The 19,375-nt window shown below is 40.3% G+C and overlaps 1 protein-coding gene across 3 annotated transcripts; it reads right to left on the reverse strand.

The window, feature by feature from the left end:
- Positions 1–837: 837 nt before the first annotated feature.
- LOC106924501 (ubiquitin-associated protein 2-like) lies at positions 838–18,559 on the reverse strand. Of its 3 annotated transcripts, none has more exons than XM_014998236.2 (29): positions 18,455–18,559; positions 16,917–17,057; positions 15,548–15,625; positions 15,311–15,421; positions 14,255–14,411; positions 14,081–14,158; positions 13,786–13,849; positions 13,363–13,445; positions 12,873–12,928; positions 11,867–11,931; positions 11,515–11,746; positions 11,155–11,404; positions 10,935–11,072; positions 10,086–10,222; positions 9,582–9,811; positions 8,093–8,333; positions 7,957–7,996; positions 7,757–7,883; positions 7,517–7,571; positions 7,211–7,421; positions 6,990–7,081; positions 6,779–6,826; positions 6,173–6,251; positions 3,982–4,176; positions 3,312–3,482; positions 2,833–2,937; positions 2,441–2,514; positions 1,799–1,990; positions 838–1,667 (listed from the first exon to the last, which is right to left on the reverse strand). In XM_014998236.2, the coding sequence occupies exons 2-29, from the start codon at positions 17,010–17,012 to the stop codon at positions 1,572–1,574; spliced, it is 3,501 nt and encodes a 1,166-aa protein (XP_014853722.2). In that variant the 5' UTR covers positions 17,013–17,057; positions 18,455–18,559; the 3' UTR covers positions 838–1,571. The 3 variants fall into 3 exon arrangements, with proteins under 3 accessions (XP_014853722.2, XP_014853721.2, XP_014853723.2); XM_014998235.2 differs by having other exon boundaries at positions 6,779–6,829; positions 18,455–18,558; XM_014998237.2 differs by lacking the exon at positions 2,833–2,937 and having other exon boundaries at positions 6,779–6,829; positions 18,455–18,558.
- Between the last annotated feature and the right edge of the window lie 816 nt (positions 18,560–19,375).

The raw sequence follows: 19,375 nt of genomic DNA on the forward strand, positions 1-19,375 counted from the left end.
TGCTGTGCAAAAAGGATTTATGAATCATCTTGCATCTAAAAAAATAATTTAAAAATTCACAATTTATTATACTTAAGCCTTTATTTCTTATAGTGATGACTATGGCTTAGAAAGAAAACAGAATTTGGGGTGTAAGAAAATTTGATAAACTCAATAAAAAGGAAATTTTTCAAGAGAAGCATCAGGCTCCTGAAAAATATGTTCACTTCTACACTGGTTGGATCTCCTTTTGCATAAATGACTGCATCAGTGCTGCTGAGATGCAACAGAAACAGTTCTCTGATGGCAGTCTTCTTAACTTTTCTATGGAGTTCTGGTCAGGTGAGTTTGCTAGCCATTCAAGCACAGACATTCACTGAATTAGCATTTATTACCTTTGGCAGTGTGAGCAAGTACCATCTCAGTTTCCCACATATTTAAAGTAGCTTAGTTAAAAAATAAAAAAAATAGTTGGTCTATCATTCTGCACAAATTCTTTAAATTATTTTAAAGTAAATCTTTAAGGGAAAAAAAATCTGACTTGGCACATCCTTACTGTTCTAAAACAAGAAATGTAACCTTTTGATTCTCATTACTGAAAGTCTAGAAATGCACTTATTTGCCACTTACAATCCATATCTGCTTCTGTACCTCAATTTTACAGATTTCTATTAAATCCATTCACAGGATCTCACTGCACTGCACCTCATCTCCACTGAACGACTTCCTACTAAAAGACCCAAGAAAATGTCTCATTACCAAATATTTATAACCAAGTTGAACTTTAAAAAAAAAATCATCTGAAATATAGCCAGTGTAAAAACTGGCACCCAAAGAGATGAAAAGACGAGACAGAAGTTGGAGCTCCAACTGCTCAGAACTTTATTTAGAGAGAAATAAGGGTTAAAATTAAATTAAAATATAAAATTTGGTTGGACAGGTCTGGTATGTAGTTTTTAAAAAGGGGAGCTATGGACACGGGGCGCCAAGGCAGCTTCCAGGGGAGGGAGCTAGAAGGAGGGAAAATGTATGAAAGAAATTTAAAGAGGATGAATTAAGCAATACAGGATGTCATGTATAAAAAAGGAAAAAAAAAAGACAGATGCAGTTAGTCATTATAAACCCCACCCCCATCTGAAATGTCCTCATATGTGATCAGTGCTACTGCGCTCTCCTTTTCCTTTTTCTGTTTCTTCAGGAGGATCGGATCATTTATCATCTTCACTCATTAAATGTAACAATTTTTCCTGCAGTTTTGAAAAAAGTAAACAAAAAGTCCTTCAAAAATAAAATGCGGCAACCACTTTATGTTCTACTATTACATATACAGTATATATATATTTATATATAAATACATACATAAATATCTTACATGTACAACCAATTTTGAAAAGAAGAGGGAAGAGAGAACCCAAAAGACTTATGAGGACTTGGGGAGGTGGGGAGAGCATAATGCTCATTGTAAGGGTAGTGTGCCTGTTTTTTTTTTTTGTTTTTTTTTAATGTTTTCCATTTGTTTTGTTGTAACTTTACACACACGCTCTCATGCAACCACACAGCCTTTTGGGGGAGAAGTGAATGGGGAGCATTCCTCAGTTTGCCCAGTAGGGAGAGCTGCCATAGCTGGACTTGCTGCCTTGGGTTTTCTGCTGCATACTGCTGGACTGATTTCGCTGACCTGGACCACCCTGCAATGAAAAAGAATCGTTCAGATGAGATTTCATCTCGCATCCTGTTCTGCCATAGAAATTTTCCCACACGTTTGCTATAGACGTACAATTTTAGAGGTGTGCAGACAGAAGGTTTGGCCTTTGCTTACCTGTCCATCTTGTGTTAGGTGATGGTGCATCAGCTGGGAGTGGGGTTGTTGGTGTGGAGGCAGGATGTGCAGGAAGGGGCCAGGAGCATAGCCAGGTGCTCCACCAGGGTTCATGGGGCTGGCACCTCCCAGAGCAGAAGGCAGACTGAAGGGAGGTGGCGTCCCGGTGTGGAAGCCTTGCTTATCAAACGACTGAGAGACAAAAGAGTTTCAATTACTTCATGAGAACCTGCAAGTCTGGTGTCGCTCATTTATCAACAATCATTCCTGTCTGCAGTCAGACTATACAAATGCCCAACTGCAAGTGCCTTTAAGTTTTCTCTGGACTCATTTACTGATCCGTTTACAGACCAACATATGTACATACTTGTTTTTATTTATTCTATATTTAAGGTATTCTAAAATTACTTCTTTCACCCATAGAATGTTGTTAAATATATACATAATATCACTTATGGTTATATTTGGTTTTCCCTAATATTTAACTCCTTGGATGGAGAAGATTGTAAAGAAATAAATGATTAAACTCCTTTAAGATAAAACGGAGGCACCTCCCCATCATAGTGCTGAAACCCATATATACTCCAAACTTCTAGCAAAGACATCACCAAAAGATATTAAACATTAATCACAGAAACATGCCTGTGTTTTGCTGTATATGGAACCTCCCATATCAGGAACTCCACCAGCCGTTGCTGATCCAGACAATCCTGGTGCTGAGAAATGAGAGAAAAGGAAATGAAGAAATATTTTAATGAAAGATACTTGAACCGGCAGTGAAAAACAAGAATTGGCAAAAGCTTTAAACCAATCTCTTTGCTGTTTAGCAGTAAATCTTGAATTTCTGTTTCCATGTTAGTATTCCAGACGCCAGCCCGCAGGAAGAAGCAGATTAGGAGAGGAGGTGCAGCGGCACATTGTCTCACTTTTTCACCACTCTCTGCAATGAGCTGCTGTAGCCCATGTGGATACATTTCCATGTTTCCACTGCAGTAAATAAGGAATGTTTCAGGATGCACATGTGTTGTGTGTACCTTTCCCTGGGCCGCTGCCTGCTGATTTGGCCTGTGACTGGGCAGAGCCTCCATACCCTGTCTTATTGTAATCCCCACCGTGGGCTTGAGACAGGTCATCAAAAGCTGAAGGACGAGGAACAGCACAGGACAGAAAGAGGGGGGTGGGGAATCAGAAGGGAGATGAGCAATGAAATTTATGAAGAGGAAAATGGATAGGTGGAGAAGGGATTGGAGCAGGTCAGAGAGATACGGCAACCTGACAGTGATGGAAAGTGTGACTGTATGTTCAACTTCAGGAGTGGCTTTCAGCTAAGCAAGCAGGCAAATAAACAGGCCACACACATGCAGCAAGATGTCCTCGTTCCTCTACAGACATGGGAGCAGCTTTTAGCCACATAACTAGAGTCTGATGTCACCAATCTTGGGAGTATTTGCTTTGCCCAAACTATGTGCAACACCGTTTCAGTAAAAGATGAGCGAGCGTAGTAATGTCCCACCTGCACCGTAGGCGTGCTGCCCGTAACTTGGCTGATGCTGTTGGTGGTACTGACTGGAGGGGTTGGCCAGGCCCATCGCAGGCTGCTTGGCAGACGCTGGAGGCACAAACACTGTGGGGCCGTACTGGAAGGCTGAAGGAACGCCAGGCATGCCAGCGTAGTATGGCAGACCTGAGAGAGAGCAGGGGAGGAGGGGGGGGAAAAAAAATCAAAGCTTAGCACAATTTCAACTGTACTAATACGGTAAAACCATCTGATCTTTTTTTCTGAATTCTGCCAGGAAAAAGGTTATTTGTACCTTGTGTAAATGTTAGAGTAACAATTAGTTAATTAGCATAAGTACCTTTCACAACCTGAAGGACTTAAATCAAACGCCAATAAAGTAAACTATGAAAATGATTTTATTGTGTAGTGCCAACTTGGGCAGTCGATGTTTCATTCAAGAAACCTTAAGAAGCAGGGAAGAAAAATACACATTTCAAATGAAGTTCTTTCATCAATTCCATTTAACCAATCAGAAAATGAAAAGTTCATGCAGAATGTGCCTCAGTGTCACGTTTGCAAAGCTTTAAAGGTCAAGGGGAGAGGACCTGTAGATAACTGTTTTACATATAATAGACATCTTGCCAATGATTAACATAATCCATCTGCAGGTTCTGGTTTTCTTTACCAGTGTATCCGTAGCCAGGTGGCAGAGGCGGGTTGAGAAAGGCCTGGTTCTGTGTCTGCTGACCCTGGTTCTGACCCTGTGCTTGAGTCCCTGCCTGCTGGGTCTGCTGGGTCTGAGACTGGACCCCGGCAGTAGCCAGGCTAGTTGGGGGAGCCGGGGAAGAAGAGTCATTCCTGCCAAACTTTGTTGCCTCACCTGCAAACATAAACACACAGAAAATCATTAATTGGATCACTGGAATATTTGTGTTGGAAGTATTCTGATTGGTTGACTAAGGCTTTAACTTTATGCTACACTGCCCACTGTGCTTTTGGCATGTTTAGAAAGCAACACTCTGGTGTATTTGTGCAGGTTTTTCTGAATGAAAGCTTTTCTTAAACCCTTACTATACAATACTTCTTAAAGCTATGATATTCGTCTTAATAAAGGCCCTCTACATACAGGTGCTGGTCATAAAATTAGAATATTGTGATGAAGTTCATTATTTTCCATAATGTCATGATAAAAATTAAATTGTCATATATTTTAGATTCATTGCACACCAACTGAAATATTTCAGGTCTTTTATTGTTTTAATTTTGATGATTTTGGCAAACAGCTCATGAAAACCCAAAATCCCTGTCTCAAAAAATTAGAATATTATGAAAAGGTTCTCTGAACGAGCAATAAAAATAATCATCTGAATCAACAAAGTAACTCTAAACACCTGAAAAAGATTCCTGAGGCCTTTAAAATCTCCCAGCCTGGTTCATTACTCAAAACCGCAATCATGGGTCAGATTGCTGACCTGACTGCTGTCCAGAAGGCCATCACTGACATCCTCAAGCAAGAGGGTGAGAAACGGAAAGAAATTTCTGAACGAATCGGCTGTTTGCAGAGTGTTATATCAAGGCACCTCAGTGGGAAGTCAGTAGGAAGGAAAAAGTGTGGCAGAAAACGCTACACAACGAGAAGAGGTGACCGGACCCTGAGGAAGATTGTGGAGAAGGGCCGATTCCAGACCTTGGGGGAAGCAGTGGACTGAGTCTGGAGTAGAAACATCCAGAGCCACTGTGCACAGGCGTGTGCAGGAAATGGGCTACAGGTGCCGCATTCCCCAGGTCAAAGGTCAAGCCACTTTTGAACCAGAAACAGCGGCAGAAGCGCCTGACCTGGCTACAGAGAAGCAGCACTTTGGACCACTGTTGTTCAGTGGTCCAAAGTACTTTTTTCGGATGAAAGCAAACTTTGCATGTCATTCGGAAATCAAAGTGCCAGACTCTGGAGGAAGACTGGGGAGAAGGAAATGCCAAAATGCCAGAAGTCCAGTGTCAAGTACCCACAGTCAGTGATGGTCTGGGTGCCATGTCAGCTGCTGGTGTTGGTCCACTGGGTTTTATCAAGGGCAGGATCAATGCAGCAGCTATCAGAAGATTTTGGAGCACTTCATGCTTCCATCTGCTGAAAAGTTTTATGGAGATGAAAATTTAATTTGGTCTGGAATCGGCCCTTCTCCACAATCTTCCTCAGGGTCCGGTCACCTCTTCTCGTTGTGCAGCGTTTTCTGCCACACTTTTTCCTTCCTACTGACTTCCCACTGAGGTGCCTTGATATAACACTCTGCAAACAGCCGATTCGTTCAGAAATTTCTTTCTGTTTCTCACCCTCTTGCTTGAGGATGTCAGTGATGGCCTTCTGGACAGCAGTCAGGTCAGCAATCTGACCCATGATTGCGGTTTTGAGTAACGAACCAGGCTGGGAGTTTTTAAAGGCCTCTGGAATCTTTTTCAGGTGTTTAGAGTTACTTTGTTGATTCAGATGATTATTTTTATTGCTCGTTCAGAGAACCTTTTCATAATATTCTAATTTTTTGAGACAGGGATTTTGGGTTTTCATGAGCTGTTTGCCAAAATCATCAAAATTAAAACAATAAAAGACCTGAAATATTTCAGTTGGTGTGCAATGAATCTAAAATATATGACAATTTAATTTTTATCATGACATTATGGAAAATAATGAACTTCATCACAATATTCTAATTTTATGACCAGCACCTGTATGTACAAGGCCTTAGTGGCCATCATGCTCTTAAATTATGTTGACGTATGGTTCAAACATACAGATCAGGGGGAATATTCATACATGTAAATTTGGGGAAAAGTGGCGTTGATTATTCAGTATTAATGATCAAAGTAAACCATATTTTACTCACCAGAATATGGATTATTAGCCAGGCTCTCTCTTCCAGGGATTGGAGCTGTAGCACCAGGGAATGTTACACCGTAGTAGTCCTGATAAAAATAAATAAAAATCAAGGGGTTAAAGATGATGTGAAAAAAGGAACCTATTCAATGGATAATTATACAAGCACATGCTAAACTTAAAGAGTTGTTTGACCAAAGAGAAACTGCAAAGAAAAACAAATAAATTGAACAAGACCTTGAGCATTAATAGAAACGGTGAATTCAGTAGTGTTTAAAAACATGAACCTAATTTTTCAAATGACGCATCTTTTATGTTACCAAGTTATTGTAAGGAAGGGGAAAAAATCATTTGGTTATGTAGTTTGTGAAGCTAAGAAGGTAAAGCAGGCTGAGTTGGCAAAGAACTAACATAGAGATCAAAATCAGGAAGTGACTAAGAAAAATTTAAAATTTAACAGTCATAAAAACAGCTAAATCTATTTGAAGAAAAAGCAGTTTAAAAGCAGAGATAAGTGGTTTAATTTTTAAACTGTGATGCAAGACCATCGGGGATCAGACGTTATGGATGTGAATCCATTTTGTTTAGATTGGAGCAGCATGAGAAAAAGACTCACCAAAGGCAGTCGAGACTGCAGCATTTGCAAGTCTTCATATCCATAGATCTGCTGTTGGGAGGGGGGAGAAATAAATTGTCACCTTGTGTCATGGTGAAATATTTAGAAAATCCTCAGGAATGACGCAGGAATTCATTTAAGTCTCTGCTTGTAAAACATGACATTTAGGAGAATGAAGACGAGCTACTATAAATTAGGAAAAGAAAGTTACCGGGTAAGCAGGGAGCAAGCCACCAGGACCCATAATGTACTGGTTAGCCAGTAGCGGCGGCACTCCTTGGGCCAAATTAGGAGGAGCCTTACCTGTAGGGGAGGAAGAGCAGAAACCCACATGACCTTCTCTTTCATAAACAAATGGAGTGACATAAATCAGGCAGCTAATTGGAAATACTGAAGCAAGTTGACTCTTGTGTCCAGATAAAAATAACTTACCAGAAGTGGTGGTGAGTTGTGGTGCTGTGCGACTGCCTGCAGCTGAGATTGTGGTGTTTGTGCCATTCTGACTCAGTCCTGGTCCTGCTGATTGGTGCAGACCATTGGAGGATGAAGTGCTGACAATCGTGGACACAGTAGGAGGGACAGCTTGGCTGGAGGATGATGAAAAGGCATGAAGGTTGCTGCTGCTGCTTTCCTCATTGGTCATCTGGTCAAGAAAGAAATGACCAGATCAAGTGTGAGAAATTCAGGACTAAAAGGAATTGGAAGCATAATCTCAGCATTAGACGCTTATAAACTTACAGTGAGGGAACTTGTGACGAGGGCTGATCCAGATGAGTGAGTACTGCTCATGTGACTGCAAAGAGAAGAGAATACATCCATTGACCTGATGCAAATGAAAGTTTGAGCTTTAAAGGAAAATGAGTCTTGGAAGCTAGGAGATTCAGAGATTTGTTTTCTCCACATTATAGGATTAGGATATGTGCTTGAAACCATCATTATCTCCATGTTAAATGTCAGTATGAGTGAGCCAGCCATTACCTGCTGAGTGATGAGATGGGGGCTGAGTGGGATGGGGTAACTACAGGGGAAGGAATATGGTGTCCAGATCCACCCTCACTGGTCATAACAGGAGATTCTGTTTTCACAGATCTAGATGACGTAGAGCCTGGTTTAAAGAAGAAGAGAAATGTATCTTGTGTGTTGAAGACATACAATATTTTAGTAGTGGGTGTACTTACTTTCCTGTGTGCCCTGTGTCTTCATAGCACTGTAGCCATTCTATAACAGGAAGAACGCATTTTGTCTTAAAATTCATCAGGCCACGGTCACATTAAGCCTTCAGGAGCAAAACAGGACCAAGTTGTTTGTACTTACAGTCAGAGGAGCAGCAACACCTGATGGGACGTCTTTGCTCTGCGAGAAGCCAAGATGAGGAGGCAGCGTTCTTGAGCTGCTGTTGTCAACTCGACTGGTTGGAGTAGGAACTGAAGAGGACGGTGGCGCTGCTGCACTGGGGAGACCGAGTGATGGGGAGGGAGTAGCACCAGGTAGGCCCAGAGATGGAGAAGGAAAGCTGGCATCTGATACAGCTGAGGGTAAGCTGCTCACGTGGTCACTGTTCAAAAAGGGAGAGGGGGAAATATTTGAGAGAAATATTGAAAAGTGTTGCTTATACAGCAATAGTTTAATTATGCAGGTGTTGAAAAGAATTGTGGAAATGTTTTACAAGGGCATTATGGTGCTTGGCTTAAAACTATGTCAACATGTAACCAAATTGGTTTATTGTCAATACAGCAAGTTTAGTTAAACACAGATGTGGTATATTAGGTTTCTGGAAAGAAAAAAAAAGTTTTTAAACAGATCTTCTGCCATATTGTCCATAAGGATTAAAGTCCTTTCTGTGTGGCTCTAGTCTCTCTGGGAAGTGTCAATGGGTGTGGAGTTTTTCATAGGCTGCATAGCCAGTTGAGATCTGTGATGTCCCTCAACTGCCTGTTGCTGCATTCTGCTGGAGGACTTGGTTCTTACAGGTTTTTCCATTTCCTCCATTATGAAATAGAAAATTCCAAACCTTACTATAACTACTTCTGCAGTGGTTGAGCTTTCAAGAAGGGGGGAAAGGAAGTAAAGAAATGAAGAAACAAGAGGAGGTAGGCTAAGAACGAAAACAAAAGATAAGCACATGAAATTGACACCAAAAGGCAAAGAAGAGAAAGTGCAAGTTTGGTCAAGCATTTGCAGATCACAACTGAATGAATAACTACTGCAGGGAATGAAGGAAAGAACATGATTAGATATTTTACTCAACTAAAACCAAATTTAAACTAAAGGAGACAGTGTGAAGGCAAAACAACCCCCAGACAAAGACTAGAAATAGTACAGAAATATACATAGAATGGAGAAATAAAAAAAAAAGAATTCCTTGCATTTTAAAAAAGTTAAAGACCTCTTTTCAAAAACTATGTTAGATATGCACCAGTTGAAAACTATGCTGGTTATGTTGTAGTTTATATGGGAACTTGAATGTCAGTGTGTAACCTGGGAAGACCTATTTTGACAGGAGCATGAAAAAAAATCTTGCCATCATCTGAAGCAAATGTCAACAGACCTACCATGTAATAGATTCATGACACCCATGTGGAATCTTTAATATAAAAGATGGAATTATTACCGAACTCACTGGATTGCCATAATAAGAGTTAAATTTAATTTATTTTAAAATTTGATGTGTCCTGCTTTATACAACATATTTTATTTTCTTGAGAGGAAAAAAAAAAAAGATAAAAGTATAATAAAAATACCAATTTATCATTGGGCCTGCATCCTTTTGTATGAACACTGTTCCCTGTTAATAGCCACATACCTCACAGGTCCTGACTTGGGGAACATGCTGTTCTGTGCCTGCTGTGTGGGAACAGCTGCAGGAGCAGGCATGGTGGTCTGAACCAGGGTGGATGAATGTTCCCGGGCCAACTCGGCTTGAGAGTCTGCTGTTACACTTCCAGCTTCAGAGCTGAAGTCAAGAGCTCCGAACTGAACGTTCAGACCAGAGATGTCGGCTGAACCTGGCATTTCCACCGCTGACGATGGAATCTGAGACAGAAGGAATGCGTGTTGTAGAAAAAGAAAGCAAACCAACACTGGTATAAATCCTGTGTACTTCTTATTTACAAAAGGGGTCAAAAATAATAATTACCGCCCCAAAGCTGCAATGCAATCTGTAGAAACACTTCAACTTGATGTGAAGTGGTTTCAAAGTTTAAAACTCTTTATAAAATATAAGTTGATGTCTTACGAGTAACATTCCCATCATCTATCCAGGGATTGTATTGTACATTTTATGTTCTTAGGAGCTCTGATATTTTACCTTTGATGGAAGAGGAGCTCTGCGTCGCTGGGTCTTTAACTGTCGCTGAGGAGGATCAGAGATCGAAAGATCCAGGCCTGACTGCTTACTTCCTGGAGAAGATCCGTCTCTTACAGGGAGGCCAGAAGACTCCTGACCTGAAATTCAAAACAATGTTTTTGCATACAATAACAAACCCACAGGATCAGGATCATGCAAGTGTCAAAAGAAGACATGTGGAACACAACACTGCCATAATCTCCTCATACAGAGACTGATAAAAACGGAGACTGATAAATAAACAAAAATTTTAAACATTGCATAAATCAGTGGGCCGTTTATTCATTGCATCATTCCTGCTGTTTATAATCCTTTTAATTAAAAGCTACACTTGCGTGTTTCTACACAGTACTAATCAGCAGGATGAAAGAATAATAGATTAACCGTTGGGAAATAATTCCTGTCACAAAAATGTCATAGTGGGGTAAGTAAAGGAGCTTCACTAAGCTCCTTTGCTTGGAGCAGTCAGCGTCCTTCAGCACTGACTGAAGGACGACTCTTTTAAAACTGAAGTTTGTTGCCTCTCATCATCTTTGTTAAGTAGCCAACATTAAAAAAAATACCCCACCAGTTTATGGTTATTCTTTATTAATAATCTAATCTTGTCAAATAAAATGTTAGGAAATAACTACAAAAAACCCCAACAACTGTAATGATCAATTCCAGGTCATTGTAGCATTTATAGTGAGTATTGTTACAGTTCTGTTTTAAACGGAAGACGCCATGTAACATTTTACATATTAGAATCTTCTTTAACATCATGAAGATTAAATGTATTCAATAGTGTGTTGAGCTATTCTGTGGCTGTACCTGGTGGTGTGGGGGCCTGTGGAGCGTGTGGCTGAGACAGGCCCAGAGGCTCTGTGGTGGGCAGTATGGAGGACTGCTGCTGCCTTTGAGCAAGCTGGCTGAGCACTGCAGATGGTTCTGGCTGATGCTTCATTTCCACTTCAGAGAACACAAACAAATACCATTGTATAAATACATGGTTAATTTAGAGCACCCAAGTCCTAATTTAATATTAACTTACAGTTTTGGGATCCAATAGGGCCATTTTCAACCCTCTGAGCCTTGCTATCTGGAGTAGGTGAAGCTGCAGGAGCTGGACTCTGCATCGGAGGTTGTCCTGGGTCTTTGGAGACGCCGCCGCTTGTTGCCAACATCTGACTGGTTCTCTGAGGCAATCGAGGCCCGTTGAGTGGCTCAGAGATGCAAATGTCTGGACCTGGTGCCTGCTTAGGTGCATTCAGGGACCCAAAACCAGAACCTATGACTGAAGACTGGGAGCATAACAGACAAGACAAAATGACTTCAACAGTACCACAGATTAGTAATATTTATGAAATACAGATTCTCTAACAGGTGCGAGTGTGTGTGTGGTAAGGAATACCAGTGCAGCATGTGCATAGGTGGTGCTAGCAGAGGCGGCATGAGCGTAGCTGTTGGCGGTGGCATGTGCGTAGCTGTGTGTTGCAGTCCGTCCATTGTGGTGGGAGTTGGTGAACACCAGGCTTTGGCCCAAATCCTCTGCTGAAGGACCATCAACGATTGCTCCCAAGTCAGAGTCCACAGAACCTCCCACAGTCACTCCAGTCTTAGGCAGTATGCTAGCCAGGTCCACACTGAGCAGATACAGGACAAGAGAACAGAAGTAGAGAAGAGATTTGTTTTCAGAAGATGAGTATGAAGAAGATTGGGATTGTTAAAGCCTGTTTTATAAAGACGTTTAAGGTTTGACTTACTTGTGTCCAGGTGTGACATGGTTAGCTGGAGCAGAAGAGGCAGTGAACACTTTGGTCTCAGACAACTGTGATAGAAAATAAATAAAGTCATGAGATTATTTCTGCGTATGGCTGACACTGTAGGTCAAATGCAACTTCTTTCCAACCTTGTATCAAGTGCAACCTTCATTTCCATCAATAAGCAGTTACCATTATTTACCAAGATGCTTGCATGTCATTTAGCCCCTGAGCCGTTTTGCTTCTTGGCAATGTGGTTGTTTTATACCAGGCTTTTGCATTACAAATGGTGCCGTCTAAACTAGGGCCTGTAACCCCCAGAGAGAGTTTTTGTACCAGCTTTGATGGCCAAAGATTAGAAATGATTCTCAATATTCTACTCAGTTTACTGCAAGAAAACTGAGTGATATGTTATCCTTGTATATCCCACTAATATTTAGCAACTGGACCAAAACAGTCCTCTTTTTTTTTTTTATTGTTATGTTGTGTTTTAATGTACAGCACCTTGTATCAGCTGTTGTTTTAAAGTGCTTTATAAATAAAGTTGGTATGGTATATTTAGAATTTAATGAAACTATGCCAGGTTAGACCACTTTCTCCAATACTAATGAAAATACTCCACTGCCAAACAATAAATACAGTCATACAACATGGTTTAACTACATTAAATAAAAAAAGTGAACAGGTACAAAATTGAAGCCAGTAGGGTGTAAACATGCTCTTGCTTCTTAAAAACACTGAGTATCAATAATTACAATATTGACTCAAAATATACCCCTATAAAGTGTATTTATATTTCAGTCAACACAGATAATTCAAGGCTTTGTGGACTGAGATTTGTGTTCATCCCCCATATGTTACGCAGCGACAGTAACTGAGAAATGATGCTGTTGTAAATATGACAAGACATGATGGACATTTCAAACTGAAACAAACAAGTGCATAAAATTGCAATAGTACTGTATACAGTATTGATAATTAATCTCATATTTAAACTGTTATGTCTTACATCCTCGTTCCATTCTTCTGAATTCCAGTCTTCCATATTGTTGCCGCGCCATGTTCCTGACAGAGAAAGAGAGCAAAAGCTGTCAAATTATTGTTTTGAGTTTCCTTCAACTCTTCACAAACGGTTTTAATTTCACCCTGAGCTATATCTCCAACTCCAGTCCACAAGAGGTATCCTTGTTCCACCTGAATCAAATGTCTGAATCACACCCTTAGCATTTCATCAAATCCTGCAGAGTCCTGGTACTGATCCATTCATCAAGTGTCTGTAAACAAGGAGGCGTCTAAACTCTGAAGACAGTGTCTCTGAAGGACTACAATGCTACACCACAGTAGTAAATTTAAGTCTTGTAGTGTGGATTTCAAAACAGTGAGACTGTGCTACTAAAGAATGAACTGATGCCACCAAACAAAGAATACAGCTATTGTTAAAAATATGAGCAAAATCTGACTTCATAATGTGGAAGCTTAGTTTCTATCATCTTATTTACCAGTTCCCTCAGTAGTTTCATTGCCCTCCAATCTGTCCTGGTTGGCTCTGGAGTTTGAAGTGTAGTCAGCAGGATTAAAAGTGCTGGAAGAAGTAAAAAGTAAATTACTCAAACTAATATTAAAATACAAGATCTTGTTCCTGCAGATAGGGTGTGCATTTTTTTGTTTTTGTTTGGATTTTTTCTCTTTCTTGAACAGTAAATGGGCAGGAGATGGGGAGCAGGGATAAGGGGAGGACATGAAGCAAATGCCCCAAAATCACACCACATCAAGAACCAGAGCCTCTGCAAATGGTGCCCACGCTTTAAGAATTGAGCCACCCAGTGCCCCAGGTGTACATGTTTTAACAGCGCTTAAGATTTAACTCAATGTTTTATCAATTGATACTGATAACTGAACAGGATTTAAGTCAATATTCTTACCCCATTCCTTGTGAAGAGAACCTGTTTCCAACAGTTCCTCTTCCTCTCCCACGGCCCCCGACTCCTGAAGGGAAAATAGACATGAGCTAATTGGAACCTTTCAACCTTAATTTCTGATTAAAGACTTTATGAACATGTATAATAAGGACAAAAATAAACAAATAAAAAGAAATCACCTAACAATTTTCGACCACTAAGAACACGAATCAGGGTTGTCTGTCCAGTAAGTTTGGTAAAAGCAAACAAACTCTGGATTTGTCTGCATTTAGTAAGAGGGTTTTATTCTAGTGTGTACCTCTGCCTCGTCCCCTGCGTCCACGGTCAGACCCTCTCTCTCCAGGAGTCACCTCAAACCCGTTCTCCTCTGAGCGACCTATGATTCAACCAGAAAAAAAAAAAAAAATTAGAAAACTGCGCACACATACACAGTCTACATTATTCAGCATTACACTATTTTAACATTTCATACCTTCACGACCTCGGCTGATGCCTCTGCCCCTCCTGTTGGACGCTCCACGTCCACGGCTGGCCTCCCGTTCTCCTTTCTTCTCCCGGCTTTCTTTTAAATCTGAGGTTCCTCCCTCTTTCCCGATACTACGCTTTTTTCCTACAGTCTCCCAGGAGTTCTGAACGGCAAACAAAATCAATGTTGGTGCTACAAAGAACACAGTAAAGGTGCGTGGTATGACCAAAATTTTATATCATGGCATTTTCAACAATTGTCACTGTATTTTTCTTTTAAAGCAAATGTGTGTTAATCACATTTACGACATCCTTAAAAAAATGGCAGGATTTCTAGAAGTGAGTTTTCAGGACAGTGTCACTAATGAATCACATGGCATGACTGTTGTAGTGTAAATATAGAATATTTCCAATGTGGTATTAAACAGCAGCTAGCCAGCCTTTTGGCCGTAGCTCTAAAACATTTTCCCACAGCACTTAATGGGACCATATCTTCAGTGACGTCAAAAGTGATTTTTTTTATTATTATTATTATTATTTCAACCCGCCGCATGCTTGTTTTGCTGTAGGGAGTACCTCTTTATTTCAACACAGATGGCATATTATTGTTATTTCAATGACACGTGAGCTTTCACAGCCAAAGTACTTCCATACAACAGAAACCGCACCTCTTTTAGGCATTTCTTCTAGGTAATCACCTCAAACGACTTTTGCTGCAATTTTTATCCAAGTCCACACTCGACTGCCCCAGTGACACTAGCTCGTCTTTCGCTGTTCTGCATACGACTTCAGTGTGTAACAAAGAAAAAGGCCCTCCGCGAAACAGATTACTAGTAAATATATTCTGAGACTTAAATAGTAAATAAGTAAAAGGGTGTATGGAAAACTCAAACAAAAATAAAAACCATTAAAAAAAACTGTCTTATGTGATTAGAACAAAAAAAAGCAAAAAGCATCATACTTCCTCCCTTTCCCTCAGTAGTAGTTAAAAAAAAAAAAAAAAGCCAGCCAGAATGTGATTATTTTTATCTCTGTGCATCCATGTTTGTGTGTGTGCTCTTACTGTGTCAGAGGGACTCTCAAGCAGAAAATTGATGGCTCTGTTTGCATCTTCATTGCAGTCATGGAGGGCTACTACGCATTCATCTTGGGTCTTCCCAGTTACCTCAATCAACTGAACGTAAAGGAATCAGAATTAAGCTGTTATGTTTTATCATGAACCACAACAAAGTTATTTATGTCAAGAAGCTGTATGAATCTAGACTATTACGTTTTATTTCCCACCTGTGTATGAACATACCTGTTTGACCTTGTCTTCAAAGTCAGTATCATTATTGTCATAGATCACCTGCGCTAAACGCATCTGCTCTGCTGTGGCCTGCAAGAAAGAAGAAAACAGAGCTAAGCGAGGACAACAGCAAAATGTTTTAATCAGTTAAAAATTATCTTATGTGGGGGTTCACTGATTAGAGTTTAGTGCCCATTTCTTGATCTCTGCTTCTAAAAGTTTTGACCTGCCAATACACGTTTTATGCGGTTTCAATTTCTCTTTAAGGACAAATGGAATAAGAGAAATCACAAATATTTTAAGCCTTCTTGCAACAAACATGTTTTAAGTTTATATCAGAGCCAGAAGTGAACAAGATTTTGTTATCATAAAACAAAGACCAAATGCTTACAAAGTTCACATTTTAAGCTATCCTTACCATCCTGTATTAGCAATTTGAGCCGATACATTAGTACTTATAAGCAACAATCAGTGATTTTCCTGAAGAATGTAGACCCTGGCCTTAGTTCAGATCAACAAAGATGTCAATATTTCCAAATTCCACATGTTGCATACAGACAGAAATCACAAGCTTAAAAGATTTATTTTATTTTTTTTAATGTGACTGTTGTATTTCAGTCATCTTATTTGCTTAAATTTGCTGCCTGAATGAAACTGATGTAAAATGAAGTTTGATTTTAAATACTTTCTTGAATCTCAATGTGTCCCCTGATAGCCTTTCTAAAATATTTTTCCAGTAACCCACAAAAGTGTTGTCAGCAGACCTAGATGTAGAGCCGCAGTTAGCACCAGGCTAAAGGAGATAGGCTAAGGAGCGAGGCTAAGGAGCGAGGCTAACGGCTCGCGCTTGGCTCGCTTATGTAGGCTCAGTGGGTCGGCTTAATGTGTTCTAAAATGTGTTCGAAACTTATATATTATTTGAGTTCAGTGAGTTAATGAAAGTATGTTTGTGTAGTTGTACGGTGATGTCAGTAGGGAGTATGTGTATTTGTTGTAGCGCCGTGTGCGGCAGCGGGTGACGCTCTGGCGGGCGGAAGAAGCTCGTCAGTGCTTAGAGGACAGCTTGTTGCAGCAGATGCTCGGAGCAGATTTGTAACCGCTGTATTTTCTTGTTGCAGTTTCAACTAAATAAATGTGCTACCAGAGGAGTGACCCGGCCCATCATTCTCTTCAGTGTAACAAGCAGACCTGATGGCGATCAGATAGGGTGCGTTCAAGATCAGATATTAGAGTTTCTGGCTGACTGGTCACTACTCAGGGCCCGTCAAGCTAAAGCCTGGATGATTCCGGTCATCAACCATTTTGTTTGGTGAATTTTCATGTAGTTTTAGAAGTAAATACAATTCTAATTTCAAGAAAAGAGGAACAGTCAATATCTCACCTGTATCTGTTTCTGTGGCTGTGTTGTTTGGGTGGTTGTGGGCAGCGTCTTGTCCCGAGTCCCTCGGGTTGGATTGCTGACCACTGAAGTCATCATATACAGTATATACAAAAAAAAATGTATGTACAAAATAGAAAAAATCTAGGGGAAAGAAAGTACAAATATGGTAATTGAAGTGAGAGTTTATGAAAAGGTAGAAATGAACAGCTGTGTCTTTAAAAAAAATGGCTCTGGGTAAATGCGCAATACTAGAGCTGTACACTTGATATAGGCAGACTGAGACACACGGTTATATACCATGTAAGACTATAACCCCGTATCTGTCGCCCCCCACATCCACTGTTAAATTTAGCCAGCCAAGAGGGGACTGTCCGGGTGTCATCTTACAGCTCTCCCTCCTTTCCCCACTCAAAAATACCGTCAGTATTTACCAGTGTTTCTTGTCGGAGGGCATAGATATCGTTCCCTTTGATGAGCTACAAACCTTTACAGCAAAAAACCGAAAATAGATTTTAAAAAAGCAAAGCAGAGAACTGCTATGTAGGCCAAAATCAGTAGAAACTGAAAGCACAAAAACAAGGATTACGTCACACCTTTTAATAGACCATACGATCCCGAAAATGTTAGGAAATTGCGCGTTTCAAATGACGTTACAAAAATAAACAAAAATTAACAGTGGGATGGCTAGTCACTGATGAAAGTTGGAAGGCAAAAATCACGTAAACGTTACATGGTGGGTGTATTATCCGCTTTAAATCGATTCAAAGAACTGTGTTTTTTTGTTGTTGTTGTTTTTAGTCTTTCGACCATAGAACTAACTGAAGTTATCCGACGTTGAAAAGCGCTCAAATGAAAAAAAACAACATAAAGTCAAAATACAGACCAACGTTCAGTCGAGCTCATGATAGCTGTAGCCTAGCGAGCCACTTGCCTTTGTTCTTTCAACAGTCCCTACGCCATTCCCGAGTCTCCGCTTGGAGAATATCAGCGCAGTAATTTTACGGTTGGTCCGCGTGTCATAAAACAACGACGCTTTTGTTTTACAATCACCAAGGCAGACGGGGGGGGGGGACAAACAGACGCGTCAAGAGCGACGACATACCCCTTTGTGTAAACCCGAGCGAAAAGCTAACATTAGCAGCAAGCTAACACTTGTAACGAAAGCAACACAGTTGCGTGTCTCCTTAAAATTATTGTACCTACGGGACCCAAATATCGTTTAATTTACTTCAGGGACCGCGGATGGCAATGGCTCAGTCGAAATTTAAGTTGCCCACGAAGCTACAAGAGTAATGAGCGGCTAAATGCTACCAGCTCCGGCATGTGAAAGGCCTTTTTCCCAAATGCAATACAATGGTTCACAGTTTGGACAGAGCCTCGCGTGTTAGCAAACCACGGAACCAGTTCAAGTCGAGTTTACACACGTAGAACGTCAAACACTGACTATAAAACGAAACCAAATTACACAATAAAAAACATTTTTAATTTTCAGACGGATTTTAAACACAATTCACTAAACAAATCTGACTTTCTTTTACCTGCTAACACGCTTTCGCTCAGCCAGCAGGCAGCAGCAGATGTGTCACGTGATCCACCGCGCCGTTGTTTAACGTAAGGAATCGGAGCTCCACAAACAAACGTTACAACCAATCAAAAGCATCTACCAGGTCACGTGGTACAAAGTTGCAGGACAACTCGCGCGTAAGGTGTTTGATGATATTATTTAGGTTTTCATTATATTTTATTCAAAGTCAGTAAATGTACGAGTTCTGTGAAAAAATTAGACCCTGTAAGAAGCCCCTTCGGTTTCTTTTCAGCCAAATATTAATGTATCGTTATTTAATACAAATTATAGCACAGCATTAAGAGAATCAAGCCAGGGGTGTCACACTCTAGTCCTCAAGGACCACTGTCCTGCAGTTTTTAGATGTCACAGGTACAAAAACACTGGAATGAAATGGCTTAATTACCTCCTTCATGTGTAGATAAGTTCTGCAGAGCCTTGCTAATGGCCTAATTATTCTATTCAGGTGTGGTGCAGCAGAGGCACATCTGAAAGTTGCAGGGCAGTTGCCCTCCAGGACTGGAGTTTGACACCTGTGATCTAAGCTATTAAAACTTAAGAGAAAAATTTCTGTACATCATAATTAAAAAAAATAATCACCTTTTCGAGTGAAGGGTCAATAAACGCATGTTCACATCCGTTAAAATGCATAAGATTACACAGGTGTATGACACTAGATGCACATGGTTAGAACTTGTTCACTCAGACATGCTGTTTAAAAATTTGATATTTAGTTTCATCTTCTCCTGACTCCCATGTTTTTCCTTTGTAAAGAAAATTAGCTGCCAAATTTCCTCTTGAAACATGATTAGAAAACAAAATTAATATTCTTCAAAAATACAATTCCATTTACCATAGACAAAGTGAAGTCCTATATATGTCCAGGTTGTTAAAC

Source organism: Poecilia mexicana, unplaced genomic scaffold (assembly GCF_051168715.1).
Source record: "Poecilia mexicana isolate PSO_F unplaced genomic scaffold, ASM5116871v1 scaffold_9, whole genome shotgun sequence".
Lineage (NCBI taxonomy): Eukaryota > Metazoa > Chordata > Actinopteri > Cyprinodontiformes > Poeciliidae > Poecilia > Poecilia mexicana.

Coding starts and splice junctions, on each gene's coding strand:
- LOC106924501 (XM_014998235.2), bottom strand. CDS start 17,012: ATGATGACTTCAGTGGTCAGCAATCCAACCCGAGGGACTCGGGACAAG. Junction 14,412..15,310: donor TTGAGAGTCCCTCTGACACA/GTAAGAGCACAC, acceptor TTTGCCGTTCAG/AACTCCTGGGAGACTGTAGG. Junction 11,932..12,872: donor CAGAAGAATGGAACGAGGAT/GTAAGACATAAC, acceptor TTTCTATCACAG/TTGTCTGAGACCAAAGTGTT.